This window comes from Cervus canadensis, chromosome 6, assembly GCF_019320065.1.
Source record: "Cervus canadensis isolate Bull #8, Minnesota chromosome 6, ASM1932006v1, whole genome shotgun sequence".
In the NCBI taxonomy this organism is placed as follows: domain Eukaryota; kingdom Metazoa; phylum Chordata; class Mammalia; order Artiodactyla; family Cervidae; genus Cervus; species Cervus canadensis.
This window is the reverse complement of record NC_057391.1, coordinates 23,778,031-23,800,573: the sequence shown is the minus strand read 5'-3', so window position 1 is coordinate 23,800,573 and position 22,543 is coordinate 23,778,031. Positions and strand designations below refer to the sequence as shown.

General features: G+C 42.9%; 1 protein-coding gene and 5 non-coding genes across 6 annotated transcripts; all 6 read right to left on the bottom strand.

Annotated features, from left to right (window-relative positions):
• Positions 1 to 1,567: 1,567 nt before the first annotated feature.
• On the bottom strand, positions 1,568 to 2,563 carry LOC122444250 (olfactory receptor 6S1). The gene has a single exon (XM_043472988.1). It carries the CDS (start codon positions 2,561 to 2,563, stop codon positions 1,568 to 1,570), a length of 996 nt encoding a protein of 331 aa, XP_043328923.1.
• A 10,250-nt stretch (positions 2,564 to 12,813) lies between these two features.
• TRNAY-GUA lies at positions 12,814 to 12,903 on the bottom strand. Its single transcript is given in 2 exon segments — positions 12,814 to 12,849; positions 12,867 to 12,903. It is a non-coding gene; the product is annotated as a tRNA-Tyr (tRNA).
• A 1,768-nt stretch (positions 12,904 to 14,671) lies between these two features.
• TRNAY-GUA lies at positions 14,672 to 14,762 on the bottom strand. Its single transcript is given in 2 exon segments — positions 14,672 to 14,707; positions 14,726 to 14,762. It is a non-coding gene; the product is annotated as a tRNA-Tyr (tRNA).
• Positions 14,763 to 17,434: 2,672 nt separating this feature from the next.
• TRNAY-GUA lies at positions 17,435 to 17,524 on the bottom strand. The gene is given in 2 exon segments: positions 17,435 to 17,470; positions 17,488 to 17,524. It is a non-coding gene; the product is annotated as a tRNA-Tyr (tRNA).
• A 579-nt stretch (positions 17,525 to 18,103) lies between these two features.
• Positions 18,104 to 18,193, bottom strand: TRNAY-GUA. Its single transcript is given in 2 exon segments — positions 18,104 to 18,139; positions 18,157 to 18,193. It is a non-coding gene; the product is annotated as a tRNA-Tyr (tRNA).
• A 3,158-nt stretch (positions 18,194 to 21,351) lies between these two features.
• Positions 21,352 to 21,433, bottom strand: TRNAL-AAG. The gene has a single exon. It is a non-coding gene; the product is annotated as a tRNA-Leu (tRNA).
• Positions 21,434 to 22,543: the final 1,110 nt, after the last annotated feature.

Here is a 22,543-nt window from a genome sequence, read left to right as displayed (position 1 = left end):
GCTTATACAATTTCTGAAGCTCATTCTTAGATACCCAGGTGTGCCGGAAGCCGGCACACGAGATCCCACCCATGACAAGGTCATGAGAAGAAAACCTGACAGGCAAGGCAGATCAGGTTTTCAGGGATTCCGAAAAGCTGCACCCCCGGCGCTCACCTTTAAAGATGATATCTGTCTTTCTGATGCCTGCTTCAATAGACTACTCCCTAATTTCTGTGACACAGGCAGAAGGCCTTCCCCAATCTCTTCCCAAAGAAGAATCAATTTAGAACTTTAATCAATAAATTTCCCAGGTGGTGATATTTTATGAGATTATCCAGGGTGAAAGGAGTGTTTTAATTTAAACTCCTTTGCTGGTATTTTAGTTTGTTTGGCAAATGCGTTTATGCCCTTGGTACTAATATGCATGATTGCTTATAATACCCTAATCATAAAATAACATAAAGAACCTGATCATATAAAGGCCATAATAGACATAGAGCCCTTCGAGGGGTGAGGAAGCCCTATTAGAAAACATAAGAAAAATTATTCTAAAGGTGGTTATTGGGTTGATGTTTGCTTGCTGTGTTTTGCTTGCTGTGTTTTTGCTCTTAATGTGCTAAGGTTGTGTTATAGAAACCATTGTTAATATAGTTAAAGATCTAGAAAAATAAGAGCTTAGTCCTAGTGTGGTAACAATGAGATGGTTAATTGTGAGCCAGGAGTGCTAGGCAGAAGCTGCCTCACTGAAGCCGCAGAGTCAATGTGGGGTAAACATCTTAGATAAACGCAACTGACAACTTCTGCAGAAGGATTAATTTTTGTGTTAACAAGGTTATACTTCTATTCTGTACTGTTGCCCTATGAGACTGCTACCTTTCAGTTAAGGTCACCATAGAAACAGAAAATAGGTTTACATTCACCTGACTTGCATAAAATGTTAATAGGCCCCAAGGCCAGAAGATAATGTACAAAACCCTCATAAACAAAGAAGTATGCAGAAAACACCCTGGTTTCGTGAAGAACAAACTGATGTAATGTTAAACTATCTTCCCCTTAGAGATGTACTAACTTGGAGTATAAAAGCTATGGTAAAAAATAAAGCATTGCCAGACCCTGCCAGACTCTGACAGGCTCTGCTGCACCCCCATCTGGTCACTCTCTCTCTTCTCTCTCTCTCTCTCTCTCTCTCTCTCTCGCCGTTCATCCTGAGACTTGGCCCTATCAAGGCTGGTCTCATGTGTCTTCTCTCTCTCTCGCTGACGCCATTCATCCTGAGGGTACCCCCTGGATCCTGCCGAGGCTGGACCCCGGCACAGGTGACTATGGACCCATAGGTTAGGATTGCACAGGTTGGAGGTTCTTATGATGGTATTGATTATGTTAAATCAATAATAATGTGAATTTATATGAGATAGAATCAAGGAATTTTGCCTGAAAGAGAAGAAGGATGAATTTGATGCCTTGTAGTTCTTTAGTGGTTCCAAAATTTGGACATGTGGTGATATCCATGATGATGAGACAATGAGAAGATAACAAAGAAGACTTGGACTTAGGACATCCCTTAAGTGATGACATCCCTTCACTTCTACGTCACTATTTTCTTGTTGAAACTCTTAGCAAGTGAAAGATGCCACCAATATCCTGCTCTTGCCTTCTTAAACATGTCCTTCAAAGCTTGTTTGACTCGCTCATTACGTAAGGCATAGATGAATGGGTTCAGCAGCGGTGTCACAAATGTTGTTATCACTGTCACTGCCCAGTTAGTATCCACAGAGTCACTCTGCGATGGCCGCACATAGAGAAAAACGGCACTTCCATAGAAGAGGGTCACCACCATCAAGTGGGAGGTACAGGTGGAGAAAGCCTTCTGCCGGCCTGAAGCTGAGGGGATGCGCAGGACAGCCAGGACTATGTGACCATAGGACACGGCAGTAATCATCAGTGAGGATATGATGACAAGAGAAGCTAAGACAAAGTCAGTTTCCTCCAACTCCTTGGTGTTGGTGCATGCCAGGCGGAGCAGCGGGCCGCTGTCACAGAAGAAGTGCTGCACCACAGCATCCTGTCCACAGAAAGGAAGCAAGGCCACAGCCACTGTGGGGCCAAGTACTCCAAGGAGCCCCCCGACCCAGCAGGCCAAGGCCACTCGGAAGCACACAGCCCCATTCATGAGCAAGGGGTAGCGCAGAGGATGACAGATGGCCAGGTAGCGATCCACTGACATGACAGCCAACAGTAGGAACTCAGAGGCCCCAAGAAAGAAGTAGAGATAGAACTGGGTAATACATGCAGCAAAGGAAATAGTGTGTTGCCTTGAGAGGAAATTGCTCAGCATCTTGGGAATAATGACAGAAGTGAGCAGAATCTCTAGGCAGGACAAGTTACCTAGAAAGAAGTACATGGGAGTCTGCAGGCGAGTATCAGCTCCTACCACTCCGACGATCAACACATTACCTGTTAGACTCAGCAGATAAATAAGAAGGAAGACAGAAAACAGTTCTGCTTTTGTGCTGTTGAGATTTGGGAAACCCGCCAGGATGAACTCAGTCACACCACTGCTCTGGTTTCCATCAGGAGCCATTATCTTTCCCATCTGTGCAACAGCATGAACACAGTCCTGGTGAGGATAGGTCTTCTCCAGACAGTCCTAAAGTTTATTTTATCATGCTATGGCACACAGAGCTCCACTTTCTCTAGTCACAGATCCTGTTAATACTTGAAGAACCTGAAAGTCCATCAACAGACAAATGGATAAAGAAGATCTGGCCCATACATACAATGGAATATTGCTTAGTCACAAAGAAGAAGGAAATAATGCCATTTGCAGCAACGTGTGTGGACCTAGAGATCGTCATACTGGTGAAGTAAACAGACAGGAAAAGACAAATATTGTCTGATATGACTTAGATGTGCAACCTAAAAAACAGGGGTATGATGAATGAATTCATCTATAAAACAGAAATAGAGTTACAGATGTAAAAAAAAACAACACCTGATGGTTATGAAGGAGTAGGGGGAGGGATAAATTGGGAGGTTCGGATTGACATATACATACAATATATATAAAATAGATAACTAGTAAGGACCTACTATACAGTACAGGGAACTCTACTCAATACTCTGTAATGGCCTAAATGGAGAAAGAATCTAAAAGGAGTGGATATATGTATATGTATAACTGATTCACTTTGTTGTACACCTGAAATGAACATAACATTGTAAATCAACTATACTCCAATAAAAAATTTTTTAAAAGATTTGAAGGATCTGAGGTCCTCATCTAATTGATTTTTAGAGCTGAGAAAGATTTCCTATCAATGGTAGCTAAAACTAAGATGTGAAGATGACAGGAGGCTCCATCTTCACATCTACTATTCTAAGATCCCAAATAGTGATATCTCATTATTGTAACAATATCCATTGAGCTGGACAAAAATTAAGAAAAATGATTTTGTGAAGAATGTGATTCCTATTCAACCAGAATCAGAACTTGAGCCAGACTGCCTGGCTTTGAATCCCAGCCTCTATACTTACTAGCTGAGTAGCCTTGGAAAAGTTACTTAACCTCTCTGTGCAACTCAATTGTAAAATGCTGTAAGGAGCAAATGAATTCATAGTGCAAAGAGTTGCCAGCAGTTAGCTGGCAAATGATGTGATAGAGAAAGCTCTGGACTCTAAGTTTAGGGCACCAGAGTCTAGGTTTGTCTTGCCACTTCCCTTGGAAAACAGTCAGTTAATCCAGCCTTGACTGTTTTTCATCTGCTCAGCTGTAGACTGAGTCATAGTAATCTAGTCCATTAGTACATTTATTCACAATATTACCTTTTCATGGAGACTTTCTCCTGCAACCCAACAGTCTAACAGAACTCAGTTAGTCACAAAGTGCTTGCCTATCTAAAGCAAGTTATATTTGAAAGGGAGAATAGGGATAAACCACACTGATTCAATCAGTCAGTTATCCACATATTTTAATTTAGTGCCAACTTCAAGCCAAATATTCTGGGGAATGTTAGGATGAGTTTCTCAAGCTTTTTCAGTCCATAACACCAAGCTAAGTCTCTTCAAACTTGGGCCCTATTAGATGACTTGCCAGAGACAAAATTATGAATTCCTGGTAATTTCTAATAAATTCAGAAATTAAGTCCTTACCAACTGATTCTCGTCATTCCAATTCTGAAGACTAACACCAATTATAAGAACAAATCAATGATATTCTGAAATTTGTTTTTAAAGCTTCAGTTGCTAGGAGAAAACTGATCACCATTAGCCATGCAAAGCATGAGAAATGACCTTAAGTCCTTGGTTCTCTGTCAGCCCTACAATTCTCTAGCACACCCAGCAGTCTACTTTTGCAATAAAGTTTGTGTTAAGTTGCTTCAGTCGAGTATGATTCTTTGTAACCCCATGGACACGACTCTTTGTGACCCCATGGACTAAAGCCTGCCAGGCTCCTCTGTCCACGAACTGGAGTAGATTGCCATTTCCTTCTCCAGAGTATCTTTCTGACCCAGGGATCAAACTCGTATTTCTTACGTCTCCTGCATTGGCAGGCGGGTTCTTTACCATTACTGCCACCTCTCTACTTACAATCTTTCACCTGTGGCTCCCACCCAAGTAGGAAAACTTTTGCACCTTTTGTTTAGGATAAAGCAATTCTGTGGTCTTTTCCCCTAGAGATTTCATTCAACATTCTCATCTCCCTGTAGCTTCTATAGAAATTACCTTATTAGCAGTAAAACCATTCAGCTTTTGTTCTAGGCTGATGATGTCTCAGGTGCTATGTTTGTTGATTCGGAGGTAAAGGCAACATTATCACTACCCTCATGCAGCTCACTGCCTAATGAGAATGACAGAAAAGTTAAAATGTGTCACACATGAAGTGTCACAGGTAAGCCCAGGGGACTTGAAGGAATCCAAGCTGAGACTTAGACAGAAACTATTCTAGAGGAAGGTGATACCTAAAATAAATACTAAAAATATGTATAGATTTGATAGGAGAGACAGGAAGTTTTTAATGGAAAAGAGCAGTATGTGAGCATAGTACGTTGCAGTTGAAGCACTGAAAATAAGTAATGGAGTGAAATGAAATAGGACTGGTCCCCTCAAAGAGGATTCTTTCTGGCTGTCTGAAAATACTGAAACTAATTATCCCTTAAGTGAGAAGAGGATGAGTCCCAAATCAAAATATAGAAGGGATTCTTCCCACCTGCCCTTGAAAGTCTTTGATATCTCTATGAGGCTGAGGATCACCCTACAAGAATTTTCTTTCCCTTTTTTATGACTGAAATGTCCTGCTCCATCCTGGAGTCCTTCCCATGACTTCTGCTGTGAGGCTGACAATAGCCTGGCACACTTGGAGTTCCTGAGAATGGGCAGAGCACTTGGGAAAAGAGGCTGCAGGTGGATAATCTGCTTCTTCTTTTGTGCTTTCCTCCTGGGTATAATTCTTCAAAGCTTTTCTTCTGCCTTGTAAATAAAGGGACTTTCTGATCCTAAGGAGGCTGCATCACATTGTCCTTTCTTGTGGCCGTGGCCAGGTCAACAATCAGGGTCCACCCTCTCCTCCCTGTATGAAGAGTTTCTTCTGCAATCTGATCACTGCCTTAGGTTTGAATAGGTACACTTGAAGTGAAATACAATGATTTCATAGGGCTCCAAGGTATGTCACTAAAAGAATAACATGGGGCTGAAAGGCAAGGGGTGGATATAGAGGGTTTAAACCACTCATCTACCTATGAAAAGACTTCATGCACTTACCTATAGCTCCTTTTGTCTCTAATGGTTGAAAAATGTTCCATTTAAATCCAGATAGTCACCTTTTTTGCTGGTGAGTTTTATGTACAAACTGTCAGTTTTTCTGTTTGAGACCCAGTCCTCCCTGGCTCCTGGCATGAGCCTGAGTGCAGGGAAGGAGAAGACTGAAGAAGTGGCTGGTTTCTAACCAGTCCATCTACTGACAAGTAGGATCCTTCATGCAAAACTTGAGTTTCAGCATGGGAAGGAGAAAAGAAAAGAAAAGTGAAGTTGCTCAGGTGTGTCCGACTGTTTGAGACCCCATGGACTGTAACCTACCAGAGGAACCTGGTATGGGGTTTTCCAGGCAGGAGTACTGGAGTGGATTGCCATTTCCTTCTCCAGCGGGAAGGAGAGGTTAGGACAAATGGAGAAAGTAGCAATGACATATATACATGATCATGTGTAAAATAGATAATTAGTGGGAAGCTGTTATATAACACATGGAGCCCAGCGTGGAACTCTGTGACAACCTAGAAGGGTGGAATGGGTGACGGAGGGAGGGGATATGTATATATTATATATGTATAATATATTACACATATTGCATATAATTATGACTAATTCATGTCAATGTACAGCAGAGACCACCATAACACTATAAAGCAATTATCCTCCAATAAAAAAAAACTTGAGTTTCCAGTGGTGATGCCCCAAATGAGGATTTACTGAACCAAACACTAGGAGCCCAACTAGCAGCAGTGCCTGCTAAAGAAAAAGAGATCCAGTTGGTGAGGAAATAAAGCCATAAGAAAGAGAGAAAATAATTCCTCAAAGACACAAGAGAGATTTGCAATTCAACAGAAGTTTCCCAGACTTCATGCTTGATGAAAAGGAGGCTGATCCTTAACAAGGGTTGAGTGGGAATGCTTCTGCTTTCATCTGTCACTCACCCCAAACCAGCAGCTGCGAAAGTACTGGGCAATGCGGGGGAAATGAGAGAAAGAATGGAGTCTGACCAGCTGTGGAGGACCATAGCCAACATCTGTCTTTCTCCTGCACAGCACTCATGGGACATATTTATATCCCAATTACAGAAGCATTGTGTTTTCTCCCTGAGGATTTACACTGATATTGAGAATCCCTCCCCTGGCTTTTGGGTTGGGAAGCAATAGTAGCCTCAAGGGTGGGATAAGATAAGAGAAGCTTCCCTGCATCATCCCTAGCTTTTACTGCTTCTCCCAGCCTTGGACCTTATCTTCTAGTAATAAATAACACACACACCTAAAACACTATTCAGAATTCTGAACCACTCTTCACATTTTTCTATCTGTGTCCACTTTATGTCCTTGAATAAAGACTTGACTAACTCCTATTCATGTTCTAAAACTCAGTTTACCCTGACACATATCAGCTTCTTTTCTGAGAAGATTCCCCTGCCCACTAACCTTAACCCCACCTCCTGCCCACTCTCCAACCTGATCCATGGCTGGTTCTGCTAAACTAAGTCTCAATACCTAATTGGAACTCTACTTTCTCATTTGTGTCTCATGCCAGATTCTGAACTTGTAGGACAGGAATTATATTCTAGTATAATAACAAACACCAAACACAGTGCCCAGAACACATTAGGTGCTCAATAAATAAGTGAATTAAACTATTCTGACCCCTAGACTTGAGGAGAAGCTGGTATTGTGAGATGAGTCTTAAGCTGAGAAGAAGAAAAGTAGAGTTGTCTCTTGTTATCTGCATCAGATCAGTTCCAGAACCCCCTGGGGATATTAAAAAAAACTATGAGTGCTCAAGCCCCTTGATTAGAATGGAACAGTATTTTAATATAACCTACACATATCTTCCATATAAAGTTGACTCTTGAAAAATGCAGTGGGAGGGAGGTTTAGGAATGCCAATTCCCATGTAGTTGAAAACCCACATACTGCTATTTCTGCCTCAAAAACAGAGGAATTCATAAATGACTTACCCAAGAGCAAAAACCTGAAACAATTTGGTCAGAATCAGTACTCAAATCCTTCTGATTTCTTTTGATTTCACATATTGTGATCTTTAAGAGAAATGAAACTTTCCCTCCTAGCCAGTTAATTTAAGGATATGTAAAATGAAAATGTAGGTACTATATTTATTGGAAAAATCCACAAGTAAGTGGACTCGTTCAGTTCAGACCCATGTTGTTCAAGGGTAAGCTATACTTTAAATCATTTCTAGATTACTTATAATACCTAACACAATGTAATGCAGTAGGAAATGGCAACCCACTCCAGTATTCTTGCCTGGAGAATTCCATGGATGGAGGAGCCTATCAGGCTATAGTCCATGGGATCGCAAGAAATCAGACATGACTGAGTGGCTAACACACACACACACAATACAATGTAAATGCTATGTAAATATTTGTTGGTATAGCAAATTTGTTTTTCCCTGATTATTTAAAATCCCTGGTTGGTTGAGTTCCCAGATGCAGAACCCATGAATATGGAGGATTGATTGTACAGAAGTCCCCCTGAGGCTCAGTTTGACTGAATTCCATTCTTCTGGACATATTCTTTTTCAGAGAAAAGATAATACCTAACTGGAAACATGAATGAGGCATGAGAAGTTTCATCACTTTAGATTATGAGGAAATAGTGAGATCACAGACAGGTAGACCTGGTTGAGGTAAGTTGAACAAAACTAAAGTAGAACCTGAGGCTCTTGTTTGTTGAGCTGCAAGGAGGACAAGTTGAAGCGAAGAGAGACGCATGAAGTCTGAGCGCTAGTAAAGCACACTTAAGCCATATATGTTTGTAACATTTAATTGAACTATAAAACTTAAGACTCTAACTACAAAGTCAGACAATTTTTTTTTAAACTATATAGCCATCTGTCAAATTAACAATGATCTTGGTATTGTTATAATACTTTCAAAATGACTTGATCATAGGAATAGCCTAGTTTTTGCATGAAATAGTACATTTTAGAAGAAAAGATCATATTTATTTTAAAAATATAAAACATACTCAAATGACTTAAAAATACAACAGTGTATAGATTTTTAAAGTTCTAATCCTTCTCCCCCCGCCCATCCATCCCATATCCCTTCCCTATTTAACCATTTTCATTATTTTATTGCACAACTTTCCAGGGTTGTTTTGTGTGTATGTAGGCAAATGTCACAATGCTTAATTCTTTACCTGTGACTTTCTTACTCTGTTCTGTACCTTATTACTCTCTTTTAGGATATCCTGGAAAACTTTCCCTGTCATTATATGGAGAACAGAAGGAAAATATTTAAACTGAGGAGACTGCTAGCTTGACAACTCGGTTGAATGATGGATTTCAATATTCTCGAATTATGCTTCTATTTTAATCATCATTTAATATCACTTTGACTTTAGTTTTCCTCATCAGTAAAATTCCTGTTGTGGTAACTGTATAGAAAATAATTTACAGCAAAATGATATGATACTTGGGATTTGCTTCAAAATAAAATGAGTGGAGGTATAGATAAAATTAGCATGGCCATGATTTGGTAATTCATGGAACTATGAGTTTGTTACACCATTATTCATTATACCATTTTCTTTATTTTCAGAATGTTTGAAATTTTTCGTAATGAAAAAGCATCAGAAATATGTAGCTACAATCAGCTATATATGTGAAGAAAATTCAAAGTTTTTAGAAATACAAACTGTCTGTAGTTAAAAATTAATGAATGTCAGAAATATTTCCCTAAAGATGGCAACTCAATTTCCACAAAATTAGCCAACCAACCACTGGGGAATGTCAGATACCATGTGGCCTACTCAAAGCCAGGAAATGTAAAACTATAATGAACTATCAACTCCAGGAGGAATTCAAGCTTCCCAGAAACAACTTGCTTTCTGATCCAAAAGTAGTGGAGGCAATATAGAAGCACAACTACTCACACGGAATCACAGTTCAGAATGGGGAGATAGGATTAAAACAAAATGTTGAAAACAGAAGATTGTCTTTTTCATTATGATAAAATTTCTTAAAATAAATAAAGATTGCTTTTCTCTCCCTTCTTCTTTTCCCTTTTCATATTTTAAAAGGGTAAGTAAATAATATAGGAAAACAAGATTGAGTTCCATTATCAAATTTTATATAAGAGGAACTTACAGGAGAAAAAATAGCACATAGAATTGAATGAAAAGAACAAGAAATATAATACAAATCTAAAATATGAATAGGAGGTTATTCCGTAGTCCTTAATTCATATATGTTAACTCATACCCATGTATAATCTGGCCTTGAGTATAATAACCAGTGTGAAAACCACAGGATAAAATAGGACAAGCAGGTACTTCAGGATTGGCTGAAGACTATCTTAAAGAACACGGAACTAAGAAACAAAATATATGAGAGAAATATTAAGTGACATAAAGGCAGACAAATATCTATGAAACAGAAGGGTGCAGAAATAGACCTACATATTTATGGCCACTTGATTTTCAATGAGAAAAGGAAATTCAGCAGAAAAAGTGTAGTCTTTTCAACAAATATTGAAAGAACAGTTGGATATTCACATGATAAAATGGACTTTAATCTACATCTTAGACCATATATAAAAACTAAGTAAAAAAAGATTCATAGACTTAAATGTAAAACTAAAATAATTTTAATTTCTAAAAGTACAAAATAAGATATAACCTCTGTGACTTTGATTTAGGCAGATTTAATAGAAACTAAATCAACAGCACAATCCATAAAAGAAAAATTGATAAATTGAACTTCATCAAAATTACAAGTTTTCTTTCTCAAAAAAATTACTGTTAAGACAACACATAAACAAGTTATAGGTTGGGGAAATTATATATATTAAAATCACATATCTAATAAAGGCAAAATAGTATCCAGCTATATTAAGAACTTGCAAAACTTATTAATAAGAAAACCTACCTTTAATTTTTGAAATGAAAAAGAGATTTGGACGGTCCTATAATGATAGTTGGAGACTTCAACACCCCAGTGTAAATAATGGAGAAAACAACTAGACAAAAGATAAATAAGGAAATAGAAGACTTCAACAGGTAAGCTAACCTAACAGTGCAGATCTAACAGACCACACATAGAACATCCACCCAATGACAACAGAATACACCTCCCTCAGAAATACAGATGAACATTCTCCAAGATAGATTTTGGGCCACAAAACTAGTCACAATAAAATTATACAAGTGTCTTTTCTGATCACCATGCAATGAAACTGCAAATCAATAGCAGAAAAAACTTCAATCACACAGTTTTGAGCAACAAATGTGTCAAATTAGCTAACACAAGAGAAAGTAGAAAATACTTAGAGATTAGTGAAAACAAAGTCACAACATACCAAAATTTAAAGCATGCAGCAAAAGCAATGTTCAGAAGGAAATTTAGAGCTATAAATGCATTCATTTAAAAAAAAAAAAAACTCAAATCAACAACCTAACCTTCAATCTTAAGGTTGAAAAGTTTAAGAAAAGTTTTAGGAAAAAAGAAGAGCAAACTAAACACAAAGCAAGCAAGCAGATGGAAGGAATAATAAAGACTAGAGCGGTGATAATGAAAAATAATTTTAAAAAACAAAATCAACAAAACCAAAAGTTGGTTTTTGAAAAGATGAAAAAAAAACTGACAAATCTGTAGCTTGACTGACAATGGAAAAAACAAAAGAAAAAAAAATCAGATTACTGAAATCAGGAATTAAAGTGGAGATGTTACTAACTGACCTTACAGAAATAAAAAATATTGTGAGAATACTATTAACACCTGTATGCCAACAAATTAGATAACATAGATGAAATGGAAAAATTTCTAGAAATACACAAACTATCAAAACTCACTCAAAAGTTTCTTTGAAAAATGGAAAATCTGAACAGATTCTATAGTGAATAAAGAAATTAAATCAGTAATTGAAAACCTATTAAAGAAAAATTCAGGATCATTTGGCTTTATTGGTGAATTCTACCAAACATTTAAAGAAAAATTAACTCCAATCCTTCTCAAACTCTGCCAAAAGGCAGAGGAGGGAATGCTTCCAAACTTATTCTATGAGGCCAGTACTAGCCTCATATCAAATTTAGAAGAAAAAAAAATAAGAAAATGATACACCACTGTACCACATGAATGCAAATACAAAAATCCTCAACCAAATACCAGTAAACCTAATCCAGCAGCATAGTAAAAAGATTATACACTAAAACCAATTGGGATATACCCCAAGAATGTAAGAGTGGTTCAACATAAGAAAATGAATATAATATGCCATGTTAACAAAATAGAGGGGGAAAACACATGATCATCCCAATTGATAAAGAAAAAACATTAGACAAACTTGATATCCTTTCTTGATGAGAATACTCAGCAAACCAGGAATACAAGGGAACGTCTTCAATATGATAAAGGACACCTACGAAAAATCTGCAGCTAATATCAGGCTTAATGGTGAAACATTGAAAACTTTCTTCCTAAATTCAGGAACAAGAGTGGACAACCACTTTCACCACTTCTATTCAACACTGTACAGGAAGTTCTAGCTAAGGAATTCAGGCAAATAGAATGGGATGGAATAAAACAAAATGAAACAAAACAAAATGATATATAGTATATACCATACTATATAATATAATGCATCCAAATTGGAAAGGAAGAAGTAAAACTGTCTCTGCTAGGAGATTTTATGATTTTTATATGTAGAAAATCCTAAAGAATCCATCCGCCCTAAAAAACTATTGTAGAAAACGAATTCAGAAATGTGGGTATCAGAGAGCGCTGTGCTAGGCAGAAGATGCAAAAGCAAGAGTTGTAGGGAAATAACAGTGTAAAAGGCTTGAGGGTTGGGCTACTGTCCGCTTAAGTGGGAGCGATGGTTGGGGGACCGGGGGCTGTTGTTCTGCGCTGAGAGCCGTGGACTTCAGAAGAAGCAAACGTGTTCCTTGGCGACAGTCTACAGGTCGCCGTGAGGGTGGCTCTAGAAGGGCTTTCCTGCCCTTATTCTGTGAGAGTTCAGAAGCTAACCTTCTTCGCAAGGGTAAATTTGCGCAGCTGGGCACCCGGGGGTGGCGGCGGCCTTCACGACGGAGCAAAACCACCAGCTGCACTTCCTTCGAGCCGGAATCGAACCAGCGACCTAAGGATGTCTATATGCTTCGCATCTACAGTCCTCCGCTCTACCAGCTGAGCTATCGAAGGGTGCATATGTGATCGGCTGGGTCCTTCCTTTTTGCAGAAATGTCAAAAGCCAAAAGGCTTTAATAGGTTCTGGGTACAACATACTCTGGGTTGGCTGTAAGTCCTTTGGCAAAGAGCCTGCACACGCCGGGGATCCGTGGTGGTCAGGCATCCCGGAAAGGAGATTTTCAGAATCTGAGCCCGGGCCGCTACTTGTTGACTAATTTTCTCTCCCTTGGGCTCTTTCCTCAGAGAGAACAGGACAGCAGCCCTCTGTGACCAGAAGACTGGAAAGAGGGTGAGGAGAAGGGGGCGTTACTGAAACCCAAATGGATGTGTGGGTGAGGTGGGAGCCGGCTTGCGGAGGAAAGCAGAGGATCCTACCTGGGTAAGATCCGCTGAGGGGCCCTCGAGGAGTGTCTGAGCGTCGCCCCCAGCCCTTACCCAAACCCAGACCTGCCCTCTGGCGCTGGAGAGTCATCACCCCTCCACTTAACCTCGACCTGACCCTGTTGCTACCACGAGCTGGCCTCACTTTTCCTCACGGTGAGGCTTCCTGGGAAGTGATGGGTAAGGATGTCGGGCTAGGCGGGGAGACCACACCTTAGGTACCCAGAAGCCTGGTCATGCTGCGGCCAGTCTGGGGACTTGGCTCCCCTCCTCAGCTCACAGACCTGGATTCCTTTGGCCAGAAATGGCTGCTCCCTGATGTAGCTCCAAATTCTGTGGACTTCCTGGACAGGCACGGGAGATGAAGGGAGGACCAGAGCACCCCGCCGTCAGGCTTGGACCTCTTGCCTTTGCTCCGCGTCTTTGACAAATGTTTAAGGTCCCGTCTGGTGCGGGCCTGCCACCCCAACAATGCTTGGTCGCCCATCCAGCTCATGTCTCACGGAAATATGACAAGCCACACCCAAGTGTGGCCTCCAGTGCCAGCGTGGCCACTCCTGATCCAGATACCCGCAGGTTTTCACCTGCAAGGACGAGGTCCATGTCCTTGAAGGTCTCCTACTGCTCGTTGTGAGGTCCCGGACAGGAGGAGTGGGGTCATGGTGGGGCTCACTCTGGAGTGTCCAAGTCACCAGAGTCTGCCTCCCAACCATAGGCACACCCTCATTCTGTTATATCCCCCAAATATCAAAGCTAGTTCCCCCAAACCTGGTAACCTTCTCTCCCTCTCTCTCTCTCTCTGGAGAATGAGGAAGAGAGAGAGCTAGAGAGAGAAAGAGAAAGTTAGAAAGAGAGAGATGGACAGAGAAACACAGAGACAGTAGTTGGGCTAGACAGAAGAGAAAAGTTATGGACCATTCTAGGACTAGGCAGAGTAGGGAAGGGAAATTGAATGGGAGGATTTTCCAGAATGCCTTGGTTGTCCCTGACCCATGTGATGGCAGGGGTGCTTGTCGGGCTCCAGGGCTTGTGGTGGGAAGCTCCTCTGTGGCCATTTATCTGTCACGGATCTGTCCATGTTGAATAAGTGGCAGCGGCAGAGCGAGTGCAGTTTTCTCTGGGGAGAGATGCATGAATAACGGTTTAAAGGGCTTGGGAGGTTGCCAGGGTGGCCAACTAGGGTAGCCTGCGAAGGCAGGAGCAAGGGGGTGTTGTTAGATGAGGGGCATTTGTCCATGGATTTCAGGAAGGAGGGGTAATTGGCTTCAGAAGGGCTTTGTCCTGTGAAAATGGGGATGATCTACTGATGAAAGGGCCAGGGTCAATATACAGGGCAGCGGTAGAGGGCGCAAGCGGTCTTCGTGATGGATTAAAAAAAAAAAAAATAAACCCAAGCACTTCCTTCGAGCCGGAATCGAACCAGCGACCTAAGGATGTCTATCTTCATGTGATACTACAGTCCTCCGCTCTACCAGCTGAGCTATCGAAGGCTGCACAGGTAGGTTCTTCCATTGACAAGTACTGGGTCTTCTCTTTTTGCAGAAATGAAGGTGGACAAGAAAATGGAGCCTCACTGCTTCTTAAGGAGAAGCATGGGCCTCTAAGCTCCTTCCCCCATTGCATCTATTTCATCCCCAATCCCCATTCCTGGTTCTGTATCTCTACCTGTTACTCACTCCAGAGAGGGGCCTTGGTGCCCACCTAGATCTAGTCTTACTTTTCCGTGCAGTGAGGCTTCCTGGGAAATGATGCAGAAAGGATGTTGATTGGGCTAGCCCAATTTGGGGCCTTGGTTCCCCTCCTTTGCCCACAGACCCGGATTCCTTTGGCAGAGGCGACTGCTCCCTGAAGTAGCTCAAGATTCTGTGGGCTTCCTGGATAGGCACAGAAGAGGAAGGGAGGAGCCAGAGCACCCTGCTGTCGACTTGGACCTCTTGCCTTCACTTGGAGTCTTTGAAAAACCTTTCAGATCCTATCTGGTGTGGGCTCGCCACCCCAACAGTGCGTGGTCACCCACCCAGCACAGGTAGCACAGAGGTGCAGCAGGCCACACCCAAGTCACCTGCCCTCCAATGCCTGTGTCACCACCCCTGATCAAAAGACCCACAGGTCTGCTCCTGTGACGATGAGGCCATGTCCACGGAGGTCCCCTACTGCTCACTGTGAGGCTCCAGACAGGAGGATTTGACTGTGCTAGGGCTCACCCTAGAGTATCCAAGTCATCAGAGTCCATCTCCCAACTATGGGGACTCCCCTGCCCCTGATACATCCCCAAAACATCAGAGTTAGTTCCCCCAAACCTGGGAACCTCCAATTCCCATGGAGAGGGGGAGGGGGAGGAGGTAGGGGTGTCTGTGGGCACATCCAATGAAAGCCTTAGAAAATCTCTTCGGTCCCTGTCTGCTGGTCTCTGCAGAAGGTGACATTCGAGGCTGGAGACTCTGTGTGGTCACAGAGCAATAAAACCTTTCTCCTGAAGGTCTCCTGTGGGAAAGCAGTGGGACCACCCCATGGACCCTGGAGATGCCACAGCCCCGGGCTCAGCCCCTTTTAGCCAGCAGTGGGGCATGGGAAGACCTGGGGCAGCTCACCTGGAGAGGAAACTGTGTGGGGAAATGCAGTCTGAATGCAGAGGCAGAACCTGAACTGAACAGGAATTTGTGGGCTTAAGAGTCAGGGGAGGCCAGCAGCTGGACCCCAGGACTGCAGAGAGTTACAAATCCATCACCGTTGTACAGATAGTCCTCTTTCCCATGCTTTCCCAACACATCTCCCACCTTCAGAAGTTTCCCTCCCACAAGAGGGAAAAGAGGAAAGGCCACACCTTGGCTTTCCTCTCTGCACCCACAAGCCTTGACAACCCTCCCCCAACCACCACCACCTCTTCAGCCTGGCTCAGTTGGGGATGGATGGAGGTCAGTGGGAAGGCCCAGCCCATGTAGCCTAAGGGCCCGGCCCTTAATTAAGCCAGCTGGTCAGAAAGCACAGGGCAGTGGCCTGTGTAAGAAGGACAGTGGGTGTACCCCTCCAGATCACACATCCAGCCATCAAACCCCACTCCCTGGCCCCTTCTGCTCCCTGCCTTCAGCCACCATTATCTGCCCTCCCCTCCACCCCTACTTTTCCTACTCTCAGTGCTCACTCAACTATAAATCTTTCTTTTTGCTCACAAACTCTGCTCCTCTCCATCTCCCCCTCCCCTTGTAGTCACTCCCCCTTGGTCTCTCTCTGTCTTTATCTCCAGTTCTATTGCTATGTCTTCCATCAGAAGCAGCAGGGGAATCAGTGCACGTGTTTTTCCCTCCATTGTACAGAGTCGGAGCAATCATTAGTCTTTTAGAAGGAACTCAAAGCTTCCTATAACAACCAGAACAGCTGTGAAGTTTCAAGGAATTTGACGTTTTCCCATGGCCTCAGCCTAGTTCTCTGACAGGAGACCTGAATCAGGCCTCTGAAGTTTTCATCATGACTCCAAGCCTTCTCCCCCTGTCCTGAGAGCCTAGGTGTCTGTTGCCACTGCCAATGCCAGTGGCTCTCAATGCAGGTGTAGAGTTGGCAGTGGCTTGGTACATCCCAGCATGGCAGTTCTGTCCCACAGTATAGAAAATGAATAGTGATGGAGGTTTTCTGTCTCCCTATGTCTATATATTTATGGATTATGTGAAAGAAACACAGAAAGAGAGAGCAAATGTGAGAATGAGGGAGAAAGAGAAAGAGAGAGTCAGAGAGAAAGTTGGAGAAATGGACAAGGACACACAGAGACTGCAGTTGGGCTAGACAGAAGAGAGAAGCAAGGGACCACCCTAGGACTAGGCCGAGTAGGAAAGAGAAATTGAATGGGAGGATTTTCAAGAAGAATGCCTTCATTGTCCATGACCCATTTCATGGCCCAGTGCTTGTCCGGCTCCAGGGCTTGTGGTGGGCAGGTACTGTGTGGCTGGGTCTATCCATGTTGAGTAAGTGTAGTAGCAGAGCAGGTGCTGCTGTCCCTGGGGAGAGGTGGGTGAATAAAAATTAAAAGGGCTTGGGGGGTCAACAGGGTGCCTTGTTGGGGCAGCCATCCAAAGGCAGGAGAAAAGGAGTGTTTGGGGCTGGAGGGCATATGTCAGTGGACACATTTCACTAGTAGCCCTCATGATGGGGCAAAAGTAACAAAGGCACTTCCTTTGAGCCGGAATCAAACCAGCGACCTAAGGATGTCCACATTTATCAAGTCTACAGTCCTCCACTCTACCAGCTGAGCTATCAAAGGATGCATATCCATACATTCCACTGACAAGCACTGGGTCCTTTATTTTTGTAAAAATGAGAGGGGCCAAGGAACAGGAGCCTCACTGCTCCTCAAAGGAGCACCACCTCTAAGCGCCTCCTTCCATCCCACCCACTAGGAAACTCAGTGGGAGGATTTTCAAGAAGAATGCCTTGGTTTTCTGTGAACTATGAGATGGCCTGTGTGCTTGTTGGGCTCCAGGGCTTGCAGTGGGCAGCTCCTGTGTGGACACATGTTTGTCAGGAATCTGTCCATGTTGAACAAAATGGTAGTGCAAGAGGGGGTACTTGTCTTCCCCAGGAAGAGGTGCATGAATAAAAGCTTAAAGGGCTTGGGATGTTGAAGGGGTTGCCGCAGTCCACTCAGGTTGCTTTCGGATGAAGGGCATGTGTCCTTGGATTTGGGAAAGGGACAAGTGACTCCGGAAGGGCTTTGTTGGCTTTGTCCAGTGAGAATGAAGATGATTTTGTAGCGCACGGGCAAGGGCCAATTTGCAGGGCAGAGGCACCAGGTGCCAGGCGGTGGTGGCATTTATGATGGGGCAAAAGCAAATGAGGCACTTCCTTCGAGCCGGAGTCGAACCAGCGACCTAAGGATGTCCACATGTAGTAGACCTACAGTCCTCCGCTCTACCAGCTGAGCTATCGAAGGGTGCACATTGGCTCACCCTGGGTCCTTCCTTTTTACAGAAAGGACAGAGGCCAACACACTGGATGACCCCGGGTACATCAAGCGTCTGGTTGGTTGGAAGCCTTCTTGGCAAAGAGAGATGTACATGCCAGCTCCGTGGTTGTCAAGCATCCTGGGGTGGCTATTTTCAGAATGTCTGGGCCTGGACAGTCTTTTCTCTCCCCTGCTCCTTTCTACACGGACTGGTGGGATACCGGCCATCCTAGGTCAGAAACCCTGTAAGAGGTGAGGGTAAACGGGGCGTCAGCCGAAGGGAAGCGTGGGTTGTCTGATGGCGGGCTTGCGGAGGAAGGGAGAGCAGCAGAAAGCATCCTGCAGGGTCAGTGAAGACCTTTTGAGGAGAATCGCCGCCTCTAACCGCCTCTCCCCATCCCACTCAACTCCCGCCCCAGGTTCTGTACTCACCTCGCCTCAACACTCACTCCAGACCGGGACTGCGGTGCTCACCTAGACCTAGTCTGACTTTTTGCGCTCAGTGAGGCTTCCTGGGAAGTGATGGAGAAAGTGACGTTCGGTTCCGCGGGGACGACGGCGCCCATCGGTACTCTTCTGCCCTGTTCGCGGAGGCCAGTTAGGATCTTGGATCTTTTCTGCCCACAGACCCGAAATCTTTGTCAGTAGCTGTTTCTCCAGAATCTATCTTCCACTCCCTGCACCCTTCAGTTCCCTTGCTTCAGCCCTTTTTATTTTCCCCACCACCTTCCTACTACCAGGTGTATTTCTGATCCCTTTTTGATCCCTAAGTTAGTGCTTTTCTCTTAAACTTTCCCCCTTCCTGTATAGCTGTGTCTGTTTCTCATTTTCTTTCTGTCTCTCAGGGTGTCTAGCCCTCTTGGTCTGATTTTTCTCTGTAACTTTTTTTTTCCACTGTTTTCTTCTTTGTTTCTATGTCTCTATCTCTTGCTTTTTGTCTCTTTCTGTTTTTTTTTTCCCCCCTGTCTTTCTCTATTTCTATATCTCTATGTCAGAATTTGCAGTATATTTGTTTCTAATTCTCCAAGTTTCAGCACTCATTGCTCTTTCAGATGAAACTAACACTTTCTGGGTGCAATGAGATCAGCGTATAGGGCTACAGATATTTGTCTAAAATGCAGGCTGAGACAAGCCAGTGGGAAAATAAAGGACGAGTTTCGAAAGTTCAGGATAGTTATCCTGGGTGTGTTTATAATTATGCATGCTCAGAATCTCTTGGGACCTTTATTGCAAGTTTCTTTTACTCTCCAGGTTTGAAGAAATCTTTAATGGCAAACAAAGAAATTTTGCTAGGATGATGCCTGAATTTAATTATTAAAAAAATGGTATAATTGGTTCACCAAATGTAACAAAATGTATTATACCAATGCAATTTGTCATTAGAAGGGAAAATGTTGGAAGAGGAGCAGGGAGAGCATATATATGAGAACTTTCTTTACATTGTGCTCAGTTTTCTTTTACATAAAACCGCCTCCAAACAGAAAAAAGTATTAATTGAAAAATTCATGAATTGATTTTGTCCATGTCTATCCATTTACATGTATACTGTTACTAGAAAGAATGTTCTTGGGTAAGCAATAAAGGATGGCTTCTAGTGTGCAGTTAGAGGGGATGATCTTGGCTATCTTGGCTAGGTCATTCACAGTAACAGGAGGAATAAAAGTCCTCAGATGCCTGTAGATGGGTACCTTGTAGTATCGTGCATGCAGACATTCTCCTGTGAATGGTTCTCTTTCCTTAGTGAAATAGAAAGCCAAGAGTGAGAATGGATGCTGAGGTATTGCTATTTTAAAGACACTATAGAAAGGATGAAAGATTCGCCTTTAAGAATGGTACAGTGAAGTGATTGACAAAAATAGTAAGATTATTACGCAGATGCACTTGAGATCATTGTCATGAATTTAAATTGAGACCGTTTGAGCATTACTGGGTTTCTCTTCATTCTAGTTCAGCTCGGTGAGTGCAGGGGTGCAATGTTTATGTTGAACAAAGATTGCGATTTTGTTAAGTGAGTTTTCTAAGCAAAAGAGGAACAATCATACGCAGACCCTTAGACTGAGAATTCAGCCAGGAACTGGAAACTTTTCTTGATGTTTCTTTTAAGGATATGGGCCATCTCTGCTCCTTCACCACCTCCTGAAGGTGCTCTCTCCTTTGCCTAAGGATGCTCTCTCCTGCAAAATGGGCCTCTACAAAGACACTGAGAAAGGTGTAATACTTTAATTCAACCTGGATTTCAGTGGACATCAAATTCCATCCATACACTCTCCTGGAACCCTGAAATGTGGGCAAAGATCCAAAGTTACCTGTACTCACAGTTTAAGAGGTGAAAATGTCTAATAGGAGTTCAGATTATGGGTTAAAACATTCTCAGACTTTTTGAAAGCAAGCGGTAGGGGCAGTGAGCTGATTTTCCAAGTTAGTTGTCCAAGATCTTTGATTCAAGTCTACAAGAATTTAAACACCACCATCCTCCCCGTGCACATTGCCTTTTTGTTGAGTCACACTCCAGACAGTCTCCCTCAGACCCTCCCTGTCCTTCTCACTTCCTGGTAGAGAAAGATGCAGTCTTCATCAGGAGACCAGAAATGGGGCTTGGGCGTGGGGAGGCAGATGCGTCCCAGAGCAAACAGACGAATGGAGAACTGAGGACGTGAGGAAGTGACTCTAAAGTTCCGCTGTACTCTGACGACAGTGTGGACCCAAGGGCTAGTCCCTGCACTTTTGCCAAAGGAGTTGCCGCTTGAATTTCGATTTTACACTGCCCGCGAAGCCTCTGTGAATTTCCCTCTGTAAAAATGTAGAGGGGGAAAAAAAAGGACACCGCTCCCCCTTTCCCCTACCCTTTTATCAGTCCCTTGTCGAATGTGACAAATTCGTTTTCCGGAGTGCGTTTGCACTTAAAGCTTCCGTTTTAAGGTCTTAAAACTTGTTTCTGATGACCCCTATCCCCTTCGTGAAATTCCCCATCTTTGAAGACCAATCAAAACGTTACTAATTAGCAAAACTTCCTCGCCAGAGAAAGCGTTTGACTAGTTTTAACTGAACCTCGCTCCCACAGGCTCAATCTCTCACCTCTAACCTAGTAGGTGCAATATTTGTCTCATTTTAGATCTGAGTCTTCTGCACCTGGCAAAAACTTTCCCTGGCAGCGGTGGGATTCGAACCCACGCCCCCGAAGAGACTGGAGCCTTAATCCAGCGCCTTAGACCGCTCGGCCACGCTACCAGATGCTATACCTATATTTACTGCTCTTTCAGATAATACTTTCTTTACATCTCAATTCTGCTTTACACAATACGTTCTTGAAGTCCTAACTTCAAACGTCAAGAGCAAGGGGTTCAGGGCACAACGGACACTTACCGCAAAAATTTACTCTCCTCTTTGGCTCTGAATTTTTCATCTTTCACCCAGGGCTTAAAGCGGAAGAATTTAGTGAATGAATAAATGGGTAATGAATGAATTAAATCTGTACCACACACTAGGCTGTGGGTCTTCAGCAGTGTTACTATGTTTTATTCCTTGTGGCTTTCTCAGTCTGCCATAAATCTCTTACAAAGATAAACGAAGGCTGTTGCTAATTAAAGCTACGAAAATCTTATCTTTAAAGGAACATGACATCCAATGGCATTTTTAGAGCATTTGCAAATGCTCCAGCGCCTATTTGGAACCTAACCAACAACCCAAAGATGCCAACAGAATTCTATAACTCCCCCTATTTCACCAGCTGAGACATCAAGGAATGCACACATGTGGCTCTGCTGAATTATTTCTTTAGAGAAGAAGCTTCTTATATGGTTTTACACTCTGTTCCTAAGACACTTCTCTCTGTTCTCATAAGGAGAGAGCAGATGCTTACACGATTTGCATTTGGTGACTTTAGGAGCTGAAGTGTCTCCCAGGTTGCCACTGTTGACATCTCTGCGTTGCAAATCCACCCTCAGAATCTGCTAGGGAACTTGTGCGGGGAAATCCTAGCCCAGCAACAAAACATGTTCATTTCGCCGAGAAAAACGTTTTGGTGATAGAAATCTTGAAGCTCCATAGTGGCCAGACTGGGGCTTCTGATCCCTGCAGTTACCCTCTTTCTCATCAGGCAGTTGTTTCTATCACAGAATATCCTGTCCTCACTGACAGATCGCCTTCTCCAGAGTCATTTTCCAGAGGATAAACTATATAGAGTTTAGGCCACTCAAGGGTCGTTTTGTCCCTTTCTCTCAGAACTGGAACTTGGGTTGTAGCCATTGTAGGAACTGTTTGCCACTTAATAGCTTTGAAACTTAGGCAAGTATATGACTTCACTCTTGAGTCTCTTCCCTCACCCAAGACATCAAAGAA